This window comes from Enhydra lutris, unplaced genomic scaffold, assembly GCF_002288905.1.
Source record: "Enhydra lutris kenyoni isolate GAN:26980312 unplaced genomic scaffold, ASM228890v2 scaffoldscaffold9, whole genome shotgun sequence".
NCBI classification, from domain to species: Eukaryota; Metazoa; Chordata; class Mammalia; order Carnivora; family Mustelidae; genus Enhydra; species Enhydra lutris.
Window position 1 is genome coordinate 60216179 of NW_019154093.1, and position 20645 is coordinate 60236823.

The 20645-nt window shown below is 37.8% G+C and overlaps 1 protein-coding gene across 1 annotated transcript in view; it reads right to left on the minus strand.

Annotated features, from left to right (window-relative positions):
- Positions 1-384: 384 nt before the first annotated feature.
- LOC111143357 (Rho GTPase activating protein 29) overlaps positions 385-20645 on the minus strand; it is a 63250-nt gene continuing 42989 nt past the window's right edge. The window contains exons 13-23 of the mRNA XM_022497049.1: positions 17004-17161; positions 16323-16462; positions 15946-16050; positions 13611-13709; positions 12438-12577; positions 11972-12160; positions 11495-11632; positions 6790-7022; positions 5021-5351; positions 4783-4891; positions 385-2100 (exon numbers count right to left, since the gene is read on the minus strand). Of these exons, the coding sequence (XP_022352757.1) occupies positions 1235-2100; positions 4783-4891; positions 5021-5351; positions 6790-7022; positions 11495-11632; positions 11972-12160; positions 12438-12577; positions 13611-13709; positions 15946-16050; positions 16323-16462; positions 17004-17161 (2508 nt within the window). The 3' untranslated portion in view covers positions 385-1234. The remainder of the gene's footprint in view (positions 2101-4782; positions 4892-5020; positions 5352-6789; positions 7023-11494; positions 11633-11971; positions 12161-12437; positions 12578-13610; positions 13710-15945; positions 16051-16322; positions 16463-17003; positions 17162-20645) is intronic.

The following is a 20645-nucleotide window of genomic DNA, read 5'->3' on the forward strand; positions in this document are numbered from 1 at the left end:
ATATAAAATGTGTTTTTATCAAGGATAACATATTCATATAAAAGCATTTGCTACAAATAGAATTCACACATAGAAAAAGAAGCTATTTAAATTTTTTTGTCCCTTTTATATCATGTTTTAGGCAAAATGATGTAACCCAGAAAATCACAGAACTGCACTAGTTCTAAAAACTAGGAATTTTATAAATGAAATATATCCATCCAATCATCTACACTTTTTCTCAAATTCCAAACAATGAGGCTTGCCAAACTATACTTAGAATCAACTTAAATAAAATCTCTGCATGATTTGGATGAAACATACATTGTCAATGGTTAAAAATTCAGGTAGAAAAGGTACATAAAATTACTTAAAAGTAAAAACATTTTATACCAAAGTAGTGGTTAAAAAAAAAAATCCCAGACAACATGAAGAGGAAATGCACTGAATTTTAAAACATTTTTGGACCAATGTATAAAATACCAAAACGTTCAGAACTGTTGAAAAACAAAAGTTTATGTTGAACAAGGCAAGAGGCGAAAAGATATTAAATGTATTAAAACCATCTAAATCCGAATAAGACAAAACTGAACTATGTAATTTAGAAATAAGTTTAAGTGTACTTTCTTTGTACAATTCAACTGACTACCACATGGAAAATCTGGCCATTAATCAAAATGAAATTACAGATTTGCAAGCTTTTTGGCCATTGTGTAAATATTAATAGGTGAATTGCCAATTGAAAAATAAAAGGTTACATACATACCATATGAGAGGTCAAAGATGTACACTATAAAATCATGTGAACAAAACAATCATACCAGACAAAGATCTTTCAGGCACTTGCATTTGGAAATAGTCCTTTTATAAATAAGCAACGTAGTTTCACTTCAAAAAATAAAGCAGATTTTCCCCAATTGCACCTATTAGTTGAGAACTGTATCATATATTAGGGATGCATTTAAATGGACCATTTTATGGGAAAAATCAACTAAACTTTAAAAAACATGAGTCCACCTATTTATTCACAACTTTAAAAATACAGAGAATTCCAGTGAGGCGCAGATGGGGGCCCTATCAAAACAGTCTACCATTCAATATGACCAACGCAGTATAACACGATACAAGGACAAAAAGCAAAACCCATGATGTGGCAATACTGTAAAGAAGGGGCCCTGTCAGAAGTTTCTTTCACGAAACAAACACAATACCACAAAATAAAACAACAACAAAGAAAAGCTGGATTCTGACAACCCTACACAAACTGTGGGATTTCATCTTCCAGGTCTTCAAACTGTTGCATTCGTTTTAGTCTCGGTCTCTGACACGCGGGAGGCACTTCGGGCAAGTCCCGCTCCTCAGAGTTCTCTCCTGGCTTGCTGGTGGACTGCGTGGAGGCAGGGGGTGCCGTGTTGGAGGCCGGGACTGTTTTTAGCAGGGGTCCCTGGGGGGTGGGGGCTGTGCTGGGAGGCAGTCCTGGGGAGGGGGTTGCGAGCCTCTCCTCATCCCCTCGCAGGCTACTGGTGGGAGCACGTGGTTTGTAAAATGTGGTCCAGTGTTGGGGCTGCAGCGTTCGGGGGGCTCTGACAGCCGAGGGAGGGCAGGAGTCAGAGGACCGTCTCTCTGACACCTGTCTCACTGACCTGACTGGTTCTGTGTATGGCTTACTGGGCCGGGGGGCGCTGTCTGGCTGGTCCCCACCGATCCTGATGCTCACGGTTCCCATTCCAGCTGCAGTCTTTGCACTGAGGCCACTTTGTTCATACAGTCTCTCCCGAGTTTTTTGTAGAGTTTGCTGGTCAAAACCGTCCAATTTGGAACAGACAATAGTAGGAGTATCCTTCCTACTAACTCCATCAAAGGTAGGATTCTTGCAAAACTTGTCTGAATTTACATTTCCCATATTTCTGACAGTTCTCTCATTAGGAGGGCTTGCAAGAAGTAGTAGTCTATCTACAGGCAAACTTGCAGGTCTAACTTTGGTCCGTGGAGCATGCCTTTCAACACTGTTTGTTTCCCTTTCTGATTTCAAAGTAAGTGGCTTGGAAGTTTTACAGACATCTTCCATCTTTTGTGATGCTGATTCAAACTCTTGGCTTACAAGCAAACCCAGTTTGTTGTCTAAAAAGGAAAAGATTTATTTAAAAATCAAACTTCATGACACGTGGTTAACAAGAGTCTTACAGAATAACTTGGAAAAATATATAAGACTCTTGTTAACACTCTCAGTTATCTATGCAGAGAAGTTAAATACTCAAAGTATTAAAGGTGCACTTGAAATAAAAATGTTAGAATTTTACATTTATTTAAATCAATATAATAAACAGCTACAAAATCCACTGCAGGTTAGTAATACAAAACAAAACAAAACAAAAAACAACAACTGCTTAAGTAACTTTTTTCTCTTAATGTGCTCCATGCAAATATTTCTGAGATGAAAGGGGTGTCACAGTTTCAGTAGGTATTGGTATTAATTAACCTCAGAAAAGCTACACTAATTTACACACCAACCAAATGCAGGTGTGCCCTGAATCCAAAGGCTTTTGCCAATTCACTCAATCTGCTATTTCCAATTATATCCAACCCACAGTGAGAACATAGCCCATTAAATGCCTCAGATGCATCCTTATCTGAACAACTCATCAGTGCGCTCTAACATTCATCCTGTCCAATTCAGGTTGAAGAGTTCAGTTTTAAGTAAAAAACACCATTCTCCTCATTGGTTGTTTCCTCCCAGGCTTCCTTTCTTCTCTTTCCTTCAATCTGGACTCATGGGCCATGCTTTTTCAAATTAGAACCCTCAGCTCCTTCCAACCTGGTCCCTTTTTGTAGCGTCTCCCCTAAAAAATTCCTAGCTGTGGAAAATGCCAGCCCTCTGCTCATGCTGCCCTTTCCTGCTGGAAAATATCCAACAAGTCTGTGTCTGAGCATCATTCTGGCTTTGAACTTCAGCTGCCCCGAGCACAGCATGTGACCCCTTTCCCTGTGGCCAGGTCCTTTGGCCACATCTCTGAGGCAGAGGTTTGCAGGCAGGAGGCCATCAGAATCAGCTGTCAGTCTTCATGTCATCCGACCTTCCTTACCTGACACTAGTGACCTCTCTCCCCTGGGCTTCCAGGGCACCGTGCTCTTGCTTTGCTTTCCAGGGACCATCCCAGGTCCTTCTATGGACCACTCTAAAGGAACTGACTGCTGGTGGCAGGGCCAGAGTCACCAACCAAAGTACACTTTTTTTTAAGCATTTTTAAAGAAGATTTTCTTTATTATTTGAGAGAGAAAGATTGAGAGGGCAAGTGGGAGGAGGGGAAGGAGGAGAAGCAAACTCCCTGTGGAGACTGATTGGAACTTGAGCCCAGGAACCTGGGATCATGACCTGAGTCGAAGTACAATTCTTAAAGTTCCCAGGGATAAACTTAAGAGCGTAATGGGTCAGAGTGCAGCCTCTCAAGCCCAACTGCCGGGCTGAGCTCAGCTCTACCACTTTGGCACTGGGCAAGGCAATGTCACTGGCCCTGTGTCAGCATCTGTCAGAAAAGATCATGATCGTATCTATGATGATGTGTGGCCTAAATGATTTAATCATGAAAAGTGCTCAGAATTGATCTGGTATATGATAGGCTCTCAGAAAATGACATTTATTATAGTTACTCTTCATAATTGGTCATGATAGTAAATAATTGATCATGTTAGTAAAATAAGTACAAATTTAAGTTCAAATACTAACTGAACAATTTACTAGTGGCATGACCTCAGACATTATTTAGCTTCTCTCAGAGTATTTGGCGATGAATCGAATGGGGCTGATACTACCGACTTTTTAGCACAAAACTGTTATGAAGATCAAATCAGATAAATGGAATCAAACAATAAGCACAGCGCTTAGCACAAAGCAGGAGGATGCTTAAGTGAAAGTCAGATCCCTTACTTTTTGGATCCAGTCAGGCTACGATCACTGACATAGGATTACACATCAAATTTAACATATATCTCTACATTTTAAAAATAACTGAAATTTAGTTCTAAAGATATATAGGATTATAGTAACAAACGGAAGCCTTTTTGCCAGCATGACAGCTACTAATCACTACAACTAAAATGATCATACGGTGAATAAAATATATGTATTTGTGCTTAATGTGTGAAAGGTGACAGGTAAAAGCATTTGAAAAAAATGTTAGGAGTTTTAGGAGTCTAAATGTTTTAATTTTGAGGAGTTTAGTTTACTTGTTATGAGCAGTTAGGTCAATACAATGATTTGTAGTAACAGATTTTATGATAATTCATACAGCTCAATACATTTCTGCCTTGACTTTGATATGGCTCAACACATTTCTTCCTTGACTTTAATTGATGGCAAAAATGAAATTTTTGTGAGCCCCTAGATGTCTTTTTATAAGAACGATTACTGAAAAGAATGACATTCATTTAAATGTAAAGTATAATGGGGCACCTGGGTGGCTCAGTGGGTTAAAGCCTCTGCTTTCGGCTCGGGTCATGATCCAGGGTCCTGGGATCGAGCCCCACACTGGGCTGCCTGGTTAGCGGGGAGCCTGCTTCCTGCTCTCTCTCTCTCTCTGCCTGCCTCTCTGCCTACTTGTGATCTCTATCTGTCAAATAAATAAATAAAATCTTAAAAAAAAAATGTAAGGTATAGTAAACAGCAACTTTTTAATGACCAGTAAAGATACATTTACTAATGAAGCTTCTTTCCCTGATTTCTCTCAACTTCACTCACTGTTGCTGTTAGACAAGGTTTGTTGGCACAGCTTGGTTAACAAACATGAATTTTACATGGCCACTCACCAATGAGACACGTATCACATTTTTCTAACGCATTTTGCTTCCGTTCTGATTCCTCAAATGATGTAGCTGGCTCAAAAATTTTGGTCTCACTATCCACAGTGTGCATATCCTGTTGATAGAGGAGAATTCTTGAATTTGAAGAAGTAAAACACATCTCAAAAATTTTTAACTTTAATCTTATTAATAACTAATAAACATTATAGAGTTCCACCACAATTCCATAAAGGTCAAAACTCACCTCCTTTGAAGAGAAAAACAGTGTCTTCATGGAATGTTCTGGGTCTCTTTCTTCTGGTGATAAAAGAGGCTTTGGAAGGCAACCTTGATCAACATGAGATATACCACCACCTGTACTATACACGACCACCTCTTGTGGTTGCAGGGATCCATCGAAGATCTTCTGTGAGTAAGTGATGAGGAACTCGACCAACCGGGCTTGGTTTGAGTATTCGGCGAGAGAGGAGATGGTGACAGGAGCAGCTGTGGGCCTTGGCCTAATGAGACTTGGTCCGAATATCACCCCCAAGTTTTTGGAGTTCATTTTGTTTTCTTCTGCATGATCTACGACTCTGTGAAGTAGAACACATGAAGCTGTATGAGATTTGCCTATTAGATTTCCTTGCTGGTAGTTTACTATGGACTGAGAAGGGTGGAGGAAAAACGGGCAGCAGAAGTCTAAAAAAGGATATATTTTTCTGATTAGTTACTGACCGTACACTGAATTGGGTTTTAGAGTATTAGGATAACATTCAAGCAAGTAGAGGAACTACTAAAGTTTGACCAGTAGAAAAGCAAAATCAAAAACGAAGAGCTGCTCCTATGTCAGTATACAGCACATCCTCCCAGGGCCCTTGTGCTGGAAACTTAACCGTCATCGTAGGTTGCTCTCTCATTGGCCACAGCTGGTCTTCAAGCCAAGCTGATTCTGCGTCCTAAAGATCTTTCTGCTCGATTGCCACTCCCAGAGCTCTGGCCTTATTTTAAGCTCTCCACACCTTTTATTTCTATAATTACCCAAGAAGTTCTGAATTGCAGTTAAGGACCCCCTCCAACCCATTCTCCATACTGCTGCCAGAAAGATCTAACAAATCTAAACACGTTACATTCCTGGCTCCAGATTCTTTAGTGGGTACAGAAGGAAGACAGTCAACTTGTCTGGCAGGTATGTAGGACTTTCTTTATCGAGGCTTGGCCTAGCTCACTTCAAGCTACTGCTTGCTACGTCCCCTTCGCCAAACTACCTATGCTTCCCAAGAGCAACATTATCTTGTGCACCTGTGTCTGTTACCCTCTACCCGGAATGCTGTTTTGCAGTCTTTGTCCCCAAACCACCACCCAGTTCTTCCAGTCTGGCTCAGGGCTAGCTTCTCTGACTCTGGCCCCTCCATCCCCTCATTGTTCTCTGCACACTGTGCCAGCCCCGTTAGAACAGGAATGGTCTGTGCTGCGCTGGTCTGCAGATCTGCCGTCAAGAGGAACAGCACAACAGGTGACAGAGACCTAATATCTGCATCCTTATTTCCTTAGCCAGAGCACAGGACACAGGAGGCATCTGAGGTGAAGGTGTTAGCTCTAAAAATATCTATTCAATGCCTCCCTTCCCCTAACACATATGAGAAGTAAAACATTCATTTTAAAACATCACAACAATATGAATGTACTTAATACTACTGAACTGTACACTTAAAAGTGGTTAAGATGGGGGTGCATGGGTGGCGCAGTTGGTTAAGCAACTCTTGGTTTTGGCTCAGGTCATGATTTCAGGGTCATGGGACTGAACCCCACATTAGGTTCCATGCTCAGCACGGTGTCTGCTTGGAATTCTCTCTCCTCTCTCCCCTTGTCCATGTACTTAAATAAATCTTTAAAAAATAATAAAAGTGGTTAAGATGGTTAATTTATGTTATGTGTATTTTACCACAATTTAAACAAAACCAAAAAAGCCAAACAAAAACCTGATCAATTGTCCACCCACTAGTGAATGCTCGCCTTATACAAAATTCTTACCGCTTAAGATGAACTATGAGGTAATGAAGACTGTTAAAATTTGATACTGGCAGTTGTCTTAGAAGGTCTTTGCTTTTTATAAGAATTCTGTTTATTTCTATACATGTACTTGGCCATTTTTTGTCCTCAGGGTTATCCTTTTTTGACTCTTGTTCTTCATTTACATGTTGGATCTCTTTTGCAAGGTCTATAAATTCCTTGTACAATCGGAATAAAATGAATGGTTCTGGGAGCTAAAGAAATAAAATCACATTAGGAATATCATTCTGTCCACTTTTTCCCTTTTAATAATTTACTGAATAGCTACTGACGGATTTAGTATGTCCCTTCAGATTAGAAGGGACTTAAGATCAATCTACTTTTAGAAATAGATTTATGGGGCGCCTGGGTGGCTCAGTGGGTTAAACCTCTGCCTTTGGCTCAGGTCATGATCTCAGGGTCCTGGGATCGAGTCCCACATCGGGCTCTCTGCTCAGTGGGGAGCCTGCTTCCCTCTCTCTCTCTGCCTGCCTCTCTGCCTACTTGTGATCTCTCTCTGTGTGTCAAATAAAATCTTAAAAAAAAAAAAAGAAAAGAAAAAAAGAAATAGATTTATGCTTGTCAGTGATGTTATCTATTAAGTGAATCTGACATCATCGCCAAAAATTGTATCTGTATTAAAAGTGAGTTAACTGATAATCAGTAAAATATTCTTAAATAAAAAGCTGCATGAGGGATTTTAAAACTTTGCTATATATCCTATACCAAGTACATTCATCACTGCCCCAAAGTTAGCATGATCTTCAACTGTTTTATTAAAACAAGCCAGTCATATTAATTAGAAAAAGCTTATATTCTGAATTTTATTGGCACAGGGTAGACAGAGAACAAAATACTATTGGGTCCTTTTGTTTTACTTTGACCAGACTGAAGATTAGCATAAGATAGCATGGCTTAGAAGAAAGACATTGCCAATGTTTTATTTACCTAATTTTCAAATACAACTTGAATTGCCATAAGTAGGTTAAAGAAAATGTTCCTCTCTCAAACTATCAAGGGGCATGCCACCTTGATCCCTCTACTGGCACAAACGATTTCAATATTTCCACCGCTCAGCGATGGAAACAGCCCTATCTGGCTAGGTGTCCTATAATATCTGTGGTGAGGTAGGCACCCATTTCTCCAGTTTCCCCTGCTGGTCACAGAGAGGGGAGGCCCTGAGATTAATTTCTACCTCTATTATTCTAGGATCTGAAGGAGCTCATTCAACCTCTTGAGACTTTAGATTTCCCAAATATGAGTAAAATGAAGGCTACTCTCTAATACTATAAAAATGGAGCATAGCTCCCCACACTAAAATGTTGGTCCCATAGCATTCTTGAGATGGAATAGTATTGGACCCCATTTATTTCCCCCCTCTGACTGGCCAAAAGGGACAAAATGATTCATTGTGAGATTAACAGTTATTCAGAGGTACTCTGTCTCCATTTCTCAGCTGAGAATTCTGCAAAATGTGAAAGAAATCAAGTTTCTTGGGCTAACATGGCAGATCCAACATTTGTACCTAGTTTCTTTCCCTCTGACAACCCCACTGAAATAGTTAAGTCCACAAAGACTAGGAGAATAGGAAAGGAGATAAAAGCAACATTTAACCACTGAAGAGCAGATAAATAAGTAACGGCTTAGCAGTCCTGAGAAAGCTAAAATTCCAAAATGAGAACTAATACAATTTATAGGAGACCCACAGACTATTAGCATGAGGTACTCTGATCCTGGAGGAGAATGGGCTATTTAAGAAGTATTAGATCTCCAGATCCTTGTCTCCACTCCATGTTTCTGAACAACATTTTCCCCAGCAGTGTGGGGATTTCATCTCTGGACAGTGTAAAAGAGAGGGCCTCTGGATAGCCAATGTCAAGCGCAAACAACAGCTACACAACTATCTAAAAATAGGGATTTAGTGACTGTCTGCCTGCTACAGCAGAGATTCTGGAGCTTTCTTACCCAAGGTGGCTCCCAGAGTTCTGGCACCACTCCTACAGGCAGGGAAAGACCTTTCTCTGGGGTATCAGCCAAGCCTAAGAGCAGAGACCTAGAGATACAGACAACCGGAGTTTCCCAAATAGCCCTCCTAGATCACACTAGAGCTTAAAATCCTTAAAGCCTGTACGTATTCAAAACCTTCCAAAGAGACTTCAATTCTAATTCTTCCATTTTAAGCAGATAATCATGAAAGACTGAAATCAAAATAAGCAGAAACAAAATGAGCTGAAGATCTAGAACTGTGCTGGCAGTATGGTAATCACTAGCCACATATGGCTACTGAGCACTGGAAATATCACTATTCCAAATTGACATATGCTCTAAATGCAAAATACACACCAGATTTCGAAGACTCAGTAACCCTTCATTTCAAACAAAAACAAAAAAATTTCACTAAAAATTGAAAAATACCGATTAAGAATTCAGATGATATTTCAGTATGTTACATATTAAAATTAACTTCACGGTTTCTTTTTATGTGGCTCCTACAAAATTTAGTATTATATATAGGGCTCACATTATATTCCTATTGAAAAGCACTAGAGGCTAAGCAAAGAATCCTTAGAAAAAAAGCTATGAATATCTCATATAGATAAGATACTACATTCATTAAAAAGGATGTTGTAAAAGGAACAGAGAACCAATTTCTTAGAAATTAAAATATGATCTCAGAAATGAAATAGATTATAGTAGGTGTATAGAATAAAACTGAAGAAATCTTGGGGCACTTGGGTGGCTAAGTCAGTTAATCCTCTGACTGTTGGTTTCAGCTCAGGTCTTGATCTGGGGGTTGTGGGTCTGAGCCTCACACTGGGTCCCATGCTGGGCATGGAGCCTACTTAAAAAAAAACAAAACAAAACCTGGGGTGCCTGGGTGGTTCAGTCGTTAAGTCGTTAAGTCAGTCATGACCTCTGCCTTTGGCTCAGGTCATGATCCCAGGGTCCTAGGATGGAGCCGCAGGGCTCCCTGCTCCGTAGGAATCCTGCTTCTCCCTCTCCCACTCCCCCTGCTTGTGTTTCCTCTCTCTCTGTGTCTGTCTCTGTAAACAAACAAACAAACAAAAAACCAAACCAAACGAACAAAACAAGACCAACTGAGGAAATCTCTTAAAAAGTGTTAAAAGAAAATAAAAACAAACAAAAAAAGAAATAATAGAGAAAAGATGAAGGAACTAGAGAACAAGTACAAGCTGTCCAGTAAGCACATTTCCAGAAAGAAAAAACAGAAAATAGGAGGAAATGAGCAACAAAATAAAAGTCCTAAAAACAAAAGGCCAAGGAGAACGGAGCCTGTGGAGTACCTGAAGTGACAGATGAGTATACATCCACATCAAGGCATACACTGTGAAACTTTAAAACCATGGGGAGATAAAGAAGATTCTACATGCTTTCAGAGAACAAACAATAGGCCTTATACAAAGAATCAGAGATGAGAAAGATTTCACACTTCAAAGAAAACAATAAAAAAATGCCTTCAAAATTCTGAAGAAAAATAATTTCCAATCTAGAATACAATAACCTACCACACAATCCACTTTCCCATCCTGTTCAAGAGGCAGAATAAAGACATTTTCAAATAACTAAATTTACTCTTATTCCACCTTGCTCAATCAAGTATGGCATAACCAAAACAGGAGCATAAACCACAAACAGGAAGACATGACACAGAAGACAGGCATTCCCTCAGATGAGAGAAGGGGGCGGAGAAGGGAGATCCCAAGATGACGGCTATTCACAATATTAGAAAGGATATAAATGCAGAACAGAACTCCAGAGATGGACATGATGAGAACCATCATTGCTCTGCTCTCTGTGACTGTATCTTCATTTTTACTCAAGGAACTTGACCCCAGCTCTTTTCCGTACTTGGCTCATCATGGCAATGCACTGATGCTCCTGCAACCCCTCAATGAGGAGCTGCTGCCTGAAGCCACTAAGGCCGATTACTGTTTCAACCCACAGAAGAGCGTGTGTGTGTGAGTTTCTCTTTTGGATCTACTCCTGTAAATCTCAGATACAATAGTGAGCACAGAAAGAGAAAATACAAAGCAGCCCACCCCCGACCATATTCCTGCTGAATCTCCAGTATCCAGCTTATACAAAAGTCCTACATGATGCCCCAAATCTGTTGAACTGCAGGTTCCCAAGATGCCTTCATGATCTTGCCCGCTGACCTCCCACAATGGCTATCTGAGGATGTCAGTGAAGGTAAAGGTGGACCATGACTCAGACACTGTGGAACTTACTGAATCCTTCATTAACAGTGTGAATAATACACAGCTAGATTTATGCTTTCCTCTCAGTTACCTAAAACTTCATAAGACACTGTTTAGGAACATGCAACAGGTATTAAAACTATTAAGAAAAGGAGGTATTAACATGGTTAGAAAAGACCACTGGGGTGGCGATGAGGGCTACTACTGGAGAAGGGCACGCAGGAGCCTTCAGTAAGGTAATGTTCTACTTCCTAAAGCTACGTGATGGGAAATGAGTGTTTTTATTATTATTGGTCTTTAAATGTACATGTATTTTATATACTCTTTGATTTGTAACAATAATTAGAGACATATGGATATGGTCTATGTCAATGAAAATATCTGTGTAGCAAATGTTATCAGTAAAATAACAATCCTATTTTTGTTCTTTTCTCTTTAATGGTATGTTTCAAGGGTAAAAACTTTACCTGTCGAAGGTATAATTTCAAGACGTCACAGATGTCGTGTGAACTAAATTCTGAAATGTCTACGAAGTGCATTCCGTTTTCCAAGGCTTGACACAGTTTTTCAGTTTTTATTTTGTTTCCACATACACGATAAATTCCCTTGAGAAGAAAATGGAAAAATTTGGCAAAATTCTCCTTTAGAACAAATGGCTAAATGCAGACATCTCCATACATCTGATGTGTCTACTTCAATTTTTATTAATAATTCAGGAAAAAACTAGGGCCAAATGAGGTAACATTTTCTAAATAAATCTGAATAAATTCAGATTTTATTTATTTATTATTTATTTATTATTTTATTTATTCTGAATAAATTCTTTTAAAGAGACTTTTACTTGTTAAAAATTGAGAGCACTGCTTTCCTTTAAAGGCTCATCATTAGAACAAATCACATGGGCATTTATATTTTTAAACTTAATTTTAAGAGTTACAACGTACCTGTAAACACAAGGCTCTATTTTCAATCTCTGAGGCACATATTTTGAGTACAAAAGGGATGCCATCTGGTTCCTTTTTTGCAACTTGTATGAATTCTGCTCCAAATAAGTGTATTTTCCCTGGAAGTTTCTGATGACCACAAATGATGACTAAGTTTTCCAAACACTTACGGTGACAAACAAGGAGACACTACAAGAAAATGACAGTTAAAAAATGGTTCATTTACCTCAAAACTATGAACAACTGAGCAAACTATAGGTAGAATGTTAACTCAACAAAAATGATTTTAAAAGGTATTACTTGTGGTGTCTGAACTATACTTAATAGCTAAATGAATTACAAAATTACACTGTGGTTCAATTTATTAAAAATATACATGTAAGAGAGCCTAATCAATAAAATTAGTAACAGAAAAGTATAAGGCAAAAAGCATGAAAGAGCTAATGGAATTCCAGAAAGATCTTACCTCTTCACATTCAACACCTTGGAATACTACAATGCCTTCACAATCCCTACATTTTGTGGGGGACCTCAATTTTCGAAACTTGTGAGTGAGAGCTGCCTTTGACATCAATGTTTTCTTAAATGTTCCAAGGGAATTGGGTCCTTGCAACAGAAATAAATTGGTATAAGAATTGTAAGATGACATAACAATTATAACACATGATGCTAAATTCTGAAAAATCTTTAGACTTTGTAACATTCATATGTCACAGAAAGCTATTATTTTGAGTCTGCAACAGCAAAATAGGCATCCAATTTATAGACCTCTTACAAAGTACACATTTGAGCTGTAAGTAAAAAATCACCAAAAAACCATTAAGGTACTTCTAAAATAGGATGGCATTATGTTTTCAACATCAGCCAATCTACACTGTTATTAATATACCCTTTATAGCACCTGGAAGGCTGTTACAGAATGGTATTACATTCTTAGAAAATGTCCCTATGAAAGCTTCAAAGAAAACTAGCTGTATGAGACCAGTAAGTGTCACTGTTATTTGCATTAAAGATAAAGCTACTCTTACTGTGAATTCATCATAAAATTAAAGATAATACTAGCTAGCTTTCCATCAGTGTCCTACCTGAGATCAGATGTTCCGTATTATTCTAGTAAATGATGCCCAAACAGGTATAAGGAGTTCTCAAATGTACAAAACTAATTTATATGAGTCTAATTCAGGTCATTAAGGTAACTGATTTCTCTCTTATATCTGTCAACATCCATAACTTTCCTTGTCCTCAAGAACATATTTATTTAATTTTCCTGCCTAACTTCTCATGCACTATTTCTTTTAAAGAGACTTTTTCAGAGTTTCTCATGCATTGCAACACTTTTAACAGTGAAGGCACTGCATGAGGTTTATAAAAGATCAAACTAACTAGTTTATTTTTGCACCCTGCTAATACATTTTAAATCTAGTAGTTTTGTTACTTATTCTTTTATTCTTATTTCTAACATTTCACTAGTGCATTATCAACCCATACTTGTACATAATTTTTGGGATTGATTTAAGTCAATATAATGTCTTTTAATACACAGCAAAGTAATTCTTTAAATTATATTATTTTCCTAATATCATGCAGTGTTGCTGACTCAAAGGGTTTAGTGAGAACTTGATTCAGGTGAGAGTAATACCAGCTTCTGAAGGGGAGGGTGGTTCTCTTTCATCTAGATCATCTGCAGAAGACATGGTTCCACTGGATGGAGTTCGTGGCAGTTTTCGATGAAAGTCTCCTAAAAGGAAATTGTGACTACAATCACCTGACCGTTCACAGTAGAATTTAAGAAATGGGTAATGACAATATTTTCTGAACAACACAAATCATACTATTTTGTGGGCTACAATGCAAAAAGCTGTTTCCATTCTCAGACTTTAGATACAGGGAATTCTGATTTTTATTATTAGGAACAAAAGAGAATTCAACCAAACCTGACTTTTCCAAATAAATTTAAAATTGAGAAATCGTACATTCCAATGAGACCTTACTGCCAACTTGTGATAGTTAGAGATTATATGCTCTACAAGGACAGAGATTCTTTTCTATTCATGTCTTACCATCCACTATCTAACAAAGTGACTAGCACAATGGTAAACTGTCATTAAATGCTTGTTGAATCGAATTACAAAGAAATGTATACAAAAATAATACACAAAAATCTAATGAATACAGCAATACAATGGTAACATTTCAAGTTGCGAGGAGGATGGGAGAGCGGGAAGCAGGAATGAAAATCCCTGGCAGGGAGCTGAGAGTACAGGACACAAGCTGTGTCAGCAAAGGACGCTGTGTGGGTTTCAGAGCTGCCTGACTAGGGCCTGAGGTTCCTCTGCTCCCTGCAGAGCATACAGCCAGGACTCTAGCTATCCAAGTGGAAGATCTCACTTACCTCAAGGCCTTCATGAGCTTAGGGTTGTGAGTTAGAAAAGGTTTTACAGATGATTTCAACCAACATCTTTCCCCCCAGAAGATTCCTCTTCAAAATATGCTTAAGAAGCTGGCAGTCACCTAGTTTTTGCTTTGAATTGTGCTCTCAGTGACTGAGAAATCATGGGGTGCCACGTTCTACTTAGAACTATTCTAACTGTGAGATGGCCTCCTTGTATTTTTGAGCAACCTGCCTGCCCACGAACCCCAGCCTTTGGTCCCCGTTCTTCCTGAAGGAGATGAACACTGTCCTTGAATCCCTTCCCACTCCAGGATGTGAGGATGGCTGTCGTGTTCCCCACTTCCCTCATTCCCAGATCAGGCCTCCCCAGGTCTTCACCATTTACCATGTAACTAGTTTTCAAATTTTTGTCTTTATCAGATGTAGTCTTATGGGATTCCAAATAATTCAGGGCTTGCTCTAGAATGGGTCTTAATTTCTGGGGATAGCTACAACCATCGTGTTTTTACAAAGTCAATTACAAACACTCAGCGAGGTATTATTTAGGCTCACAACTTCAGGGTGTTGCTTGCACACAACTAGTTTTCAAGGAAGACACAGAGTAAGCCTACAAACCCCAATGCTGCATGGAAATTATTTCTTACTTTAAATTTCAAGAGATTTATTTATAGAAATAAAATTTCTGTAATATATAGAACACTATTTAAAAAATGCCTTGGACTTTTGAGGCAGGTTATATCTTATAACATATATTCCACAGCGCCAAGCATCCTAGGAGAAGAGCTGGGAAGAACAGGATTGGAGCAGTCTTTGGTAGAAGAGTGGAGGAGAAAGAATGTCTAAGGAAGAATCTCATGGGTCCAAATACTACCTTCTTTCCCTGCTAGCTGTATTACCTATGGCAAGTCATCCTCTTTGAAGCCACTAAGGAGAAGTCAACACATCTATCTTGCCTCTCTAAGGAGCATTGGACTCTCCTTATCAAAGTGCCTTTTAAAGGTACATTTAAAAAGCTGATTAAGTAATCACAGGCACAAAATTAGTGTTAACTGTATTGTTCACCACAGCAATTAGCTACAAAACAATCTAAAATGTATAGTTATGTTCACAGAATGGAATACTATATAGATTATAAGTATAAAATAAAGATATATAAGGACAGCTATTCACATCAATATGGATCTCAAAAAACATGAAAGAAGTCACACAAAAAAATGGTATAATTCCATCTGTATAACATTCCAAAGAGGGCAAAGCTCAAGAAGATACAGGTAGTAAAACATTTAAAATAGCTGGAGAATGATTGAAAAAATCCAGGATGATGGTCTGTTCTGGGGGACAGTGGGGTAAGGTTTTCCAGGAGGTGTCCACAGGGCCCTGCTAATATACTGATCATGTTTTATTTCTTATAGGCTGGGTGGTGAATATATGAGGGTTTGTCTTAATTTTCTTTAAACTGCATGTGTATATGTATATACTCCTCTCTAGGAGACAGTTGATTAAAAAAATCAGGTGGTTAAAATATATCCCCCAAAAGGAATATGTCATTGAATTTTCTCTGCTAGACTTAAATGCTATGTACCTGGACTTATAGATTCAGAATCCAGAGATCTAGATTCACTGCTTCCTCCAGTGCTCTCAGAGTCACTAAACATCCCAAATGTCCATGACCTTATAAAAGAAGGACCTTTAAGAAAAGAATATTTAAAGTCAAACTTGGCTACAGACAGATTTCATGAGGTGAAATACTGACATTACATAAAATGAGACAAGTCAAATTTCTGTACAGTGATCAGTCAACTTTAAGACAGGCACAGTGCTTACAACTGCGAATAAGGCCTCATGAAGTTTTAATTCAAGGCCTGATTTTTAAATTCCAGAGTTGCAACTCATTTAATAATTTCATTTAAACAACTTGATCTTCCATAAATCAGAGCTCTCTTTAATGTGAAAGTCTACCTGTTACATCAGCACTATTGGAGCATCTGTCCTCTTCAATCTTACTAGAACTGTCAGGAAGGCGCACTACATCCTCTAACGAGTCGGTAGGTCTGTATCCAGAAGTGTGGGGACTATTTGTTAATGGTTTATTTATATTCCTAAGAAAAACCCAAATAAAACTCATCATTTAGAAGAATGACTAATACCCAGACTATTTTATTCTATTTTCAGAAAAATCTGCTACTTTAATGAACAGAGTAATTAAATATTAAAAATAAATCTTATTATATGGTTCAACTTCTTAGAGAAGATGTGAACAAAATTTATTAATCATTTGAACTTATTACAGCCAAAACATGGAAAAGAGTAGCAAAAGTATGGTCAATAATTCATGTCATGGTTAAACTTTTCTAGTATAACGTCTATGGAAAATGTAGGTTGTTAAATATGTAGACATTCAAAATAGATATGAATATGATTTGCCATTCTCAAAGGATTTCTAAATCTCAAAGAACTGAGCTCTGTGTCAAAATGAAAAGCTTTACTCTTAAGTGAGTCACATCTGAATATAAAATGAGTTCAGAAAGTTTTAAAGTCAATTCTGCCAATGTTAGAAAAGACACCACCTACTATCAGATAGGAACTTAGCAATAAAGGTTTTATCTTTTGAGATAATTTCATCTACACATTAATTCTTACCCATCAACTTTTTCTTCTTCGGTTGCATTTGTGGCCTTGACGAACTCACTGTACTCTTGACCTGGGTCATAGAGTTTGGCACTATCACAGAGAGACTGTAAATTGTTTGCAAGGGAGGCTGCCTGAAGGTGTTGCATCTGGAAGAGGTTAACTGTCACCTATGGTCACAGACAGAGACAAAAGGCAAAATAACTTCCACTATACAGAACACTATATAAAGATAGATTGATTTCGAAAGAAAAAAGGCCATACAGTGAAGCATAGAACACTGAATATCACCACAAGCATACTAGGTTGCGTGGCTTTGTGCAAGGTCTAGATTAGGTCTAGATCTAAAAAAAAAAAAAAAAACAGTAGTTGTAATTCACTGTCTAGGAGCAATCGTTGCCAGCAAAACTGACTGTAAACTGAAAAGTTCACAAATACATTCCCTTGTCCTACTGGTTCATAATATTAGGAGACAGATGTGTTTTTGAGGATCCCAGCTCCGTATGCTGATGGTCTGACCGCAACAGTCTAAACTCTTAAGTGAGAAACATAAGGGAAAAGGTTTCAATCAGAGTATAATTATTTTGACTTTTACTTTTTCAATCCTATTAAAAAATGCTTTCCAATTATAATGTATCCTAAGGAACTCAGCTTTAATAATTAGGCATTATCTTGAATCTATCCAAAATATATTATCCCACTGAGTTTCTACAAATGCCCACATATACTACTATTCCTACTACTCGTAGTAATAGTAGCAATTTTTAACAGCCAGCAAGTGCCTGCAAACGTGCCAAATCCATTCTGAGAGTTGCACACGAATGAACTAATTTAGTGTTCTCAGAAACCCAGGCTTTGAGTGTATTATGGCAAGTAAACAGATGAGATCCCAGTCCTCACAAAATTTACGTTCTCCTGAAGGTGAAGTAAGAGAGAGGGTAAATAAATTCTGTAGATAAGATAATTTCTGGTATTGAAAACTTCTATAAATACTATATAAGACTGTCAAGTTATGAAATATGAGCTGGGATGCATTTGCAGAGTGGCACTTCTGATATGGCAGGTTAGTCAAGCCTCTCTGAGTAGGTCACACCTGAACTGAGATCTGATGTAAGAAAGAGCCAATGCAAAGTTTCAGGGAGAAGCCCAATCCAGAAAAAAGGAAGAAGTAGCACAGAGACCCCAGAGCAAAAGTGAGTGAGAAAGAGCTTGCCACACTCAAGAAACACTTGAAAGGTCAATATGGCTGAAGCCTTGTCCAAAGAGATGAAGTTTCGGTTTGAGGTGATACCAGAAAGAGGAGGCATTTAAACAGAAGTAAGGAGTGTGAATTTAAGTACAATGGGAAGCCAGGGGAGGGTTTTAAAGGGTGTTAAGAGCTATCACAGAATTTATGTTATAAAATGCCACTCTGGCTTCCAGGTGAGCAATGTGAATAAATGCCAAATTTCAATCGGCTTTATATTATTTCAAAGACTGCCATGTTTCCTCTTCATTTCTCTTGTTACACCAGATAATCTGCTGAAATTCTGATTAACCTCTGAGACCTTTCCAAGGTAGACAGGCATTCCCGAAGGATAAATAAGACTCAGCATAAGTAGTATTTGAAAAGTGCACATAAAAGAATAGCTTATATGTGTTATAACTCTTTCAAGGAACAAAGGAAATTCAAATGGCAGATGGTAAAAGTTTAGGTTCTGCAACTGGCTACGATGAGAAAATTCCCCAGTTAATGGTAAACTGAACTTACTCTCTTGATCCTAAAGGTAACTGTACATTTTTTGTACTTTTTAATAAGCTTTATGAATCTAGTTAAAAACACCAATAATTTAAAAAGCCAAATGAATATACTGGCATAATCAATTCATCTGCTGAATGTTTGTTTCTGGGTACTTACTAAAAATAAAGACTTAAGGAGTTATATATACGGGTAGTCCAATCTTAAAATCTATTTTCCCTAAATTATTCAGCCTTCTCACTTACCTAACAGAAACAGTAAAGAGTGAACCCCCATGGGGTAGATCCTACAGGACTCGCTGGGGATCTTATCTGGGGTGGCTCACAGGTACCTCAAAAATCATCCTGCCTCTAGATTTTTTTGTGCCCCAATCTGCAACCTGAGTCAGGAACTTAGACTTTTCTTCTAGTCCTCTAGTTAGTACAGTGACCTAAGTGCCTCTCAAAGGGGAAATGAACAAATGTATGGTAACAGAAAGTGTGATTAGCCAATGTCATACTGTAATTCTGTTTGTTTTCTGGAACTGTTCCCTCTAGCACACAGGACTTCAAACTAGATCTATCCCCAGTTTTCATCACCTACAGCAAATTTTTAGTTCCTCCAATGGCACTTGGATTAGTACAAATATTTATGATAGCTGTTCAGAGAGAATTTGAATTTCAAATAATGGGGAAAGTTTCTTTCATATAAAATAGCAATAATCTAAAATAAATTTGGCTCAGTATAATTCTCTATCCTATATTATTTTAAAGATAAACTTTTTTTGAATGTACTCTAAAACAAAACAAAACTCTTGCTCTAATTCTTCCCATTTTTCAAAGCCCATTGATTTGGTTAGGTCTTTACTGACTGGCCTGGTCATTTCTTCTTCCTCTCAGTAATATAATTACAATCTTTATCCCTGATCCTTCAATATTTCATAATTCAAGACAATTTTAGATATTCAGTAGTAATCCTCAATGTCCATGATATAACTTACAATTTTCCTAGGATATAAATGTGATATGTGTATCTTCCAGAAAATAGTGAGAGAACCTGAGTGTCTAGAATCTTTGTACCTCAAATAATTTTGCTTTTTCAACAATCACATATGTGATATGTCCTAGAGTGAAAAATAAAAATTTTTTAAAAACAATTTGAGATGTTGAAAATAAGTGACCAAAACCCCTAAGTTCTGCTTTTGATGGAGAAGAAAACATAAAGAAGGGCACCTGGATGGCTCGTCAGTTAAATGTCTGCCTTTGGCTCAGGTTATGACCTTAGGGTCCTAGAGCTGACTCCCACATCGGGTTCTCTGCTCAGCAGGGAGTCTGCTTGTCCCTCTCCTCTGCCCGCTGCTCCCCCTGCTTTTGCTCTCTCCCAGATAAATAAATTTTAAAAATCTTATATAAAAGAAAGAAAACTTAAAGAAATCTGAGAAAGTCATTGTTCTTACCTAGAAAAGAATATCTATATTCAAGAAATGAAATGTTTGATTTGGTATTTGTTTGGATCTGCATGTGAATAAATACTAGACAGAACAACTAAACTTAATTAAATTGGTTCAAAGAACTTTAGCTAATATCAACTTTTATTCACAAATATATACACAGATCACCTCTATTAGCTGTCTCTATACATACATGCTGTACAGATTTTCATAAGTTTGGGGATTTGTCCAAGTTTGAGAGACCTTAACCTCAAAGTCTATTTCATACACTGATAGGTATTACTCTCCAATTTTTCAGATGTGTTCATTCTCTCTTCCTAAATATATGTTAATCTCCTTGAAAGCAGGTATCTGTCTTACATTTATGTACACAGTGGGCATCAATAAATATATATATGTTACATACAAAATTAAGTAACCCCTTATTTATATCACATCAAATTAAAGGAAATCATAATTACTGGATCACCAAACAGCATCATTTTTA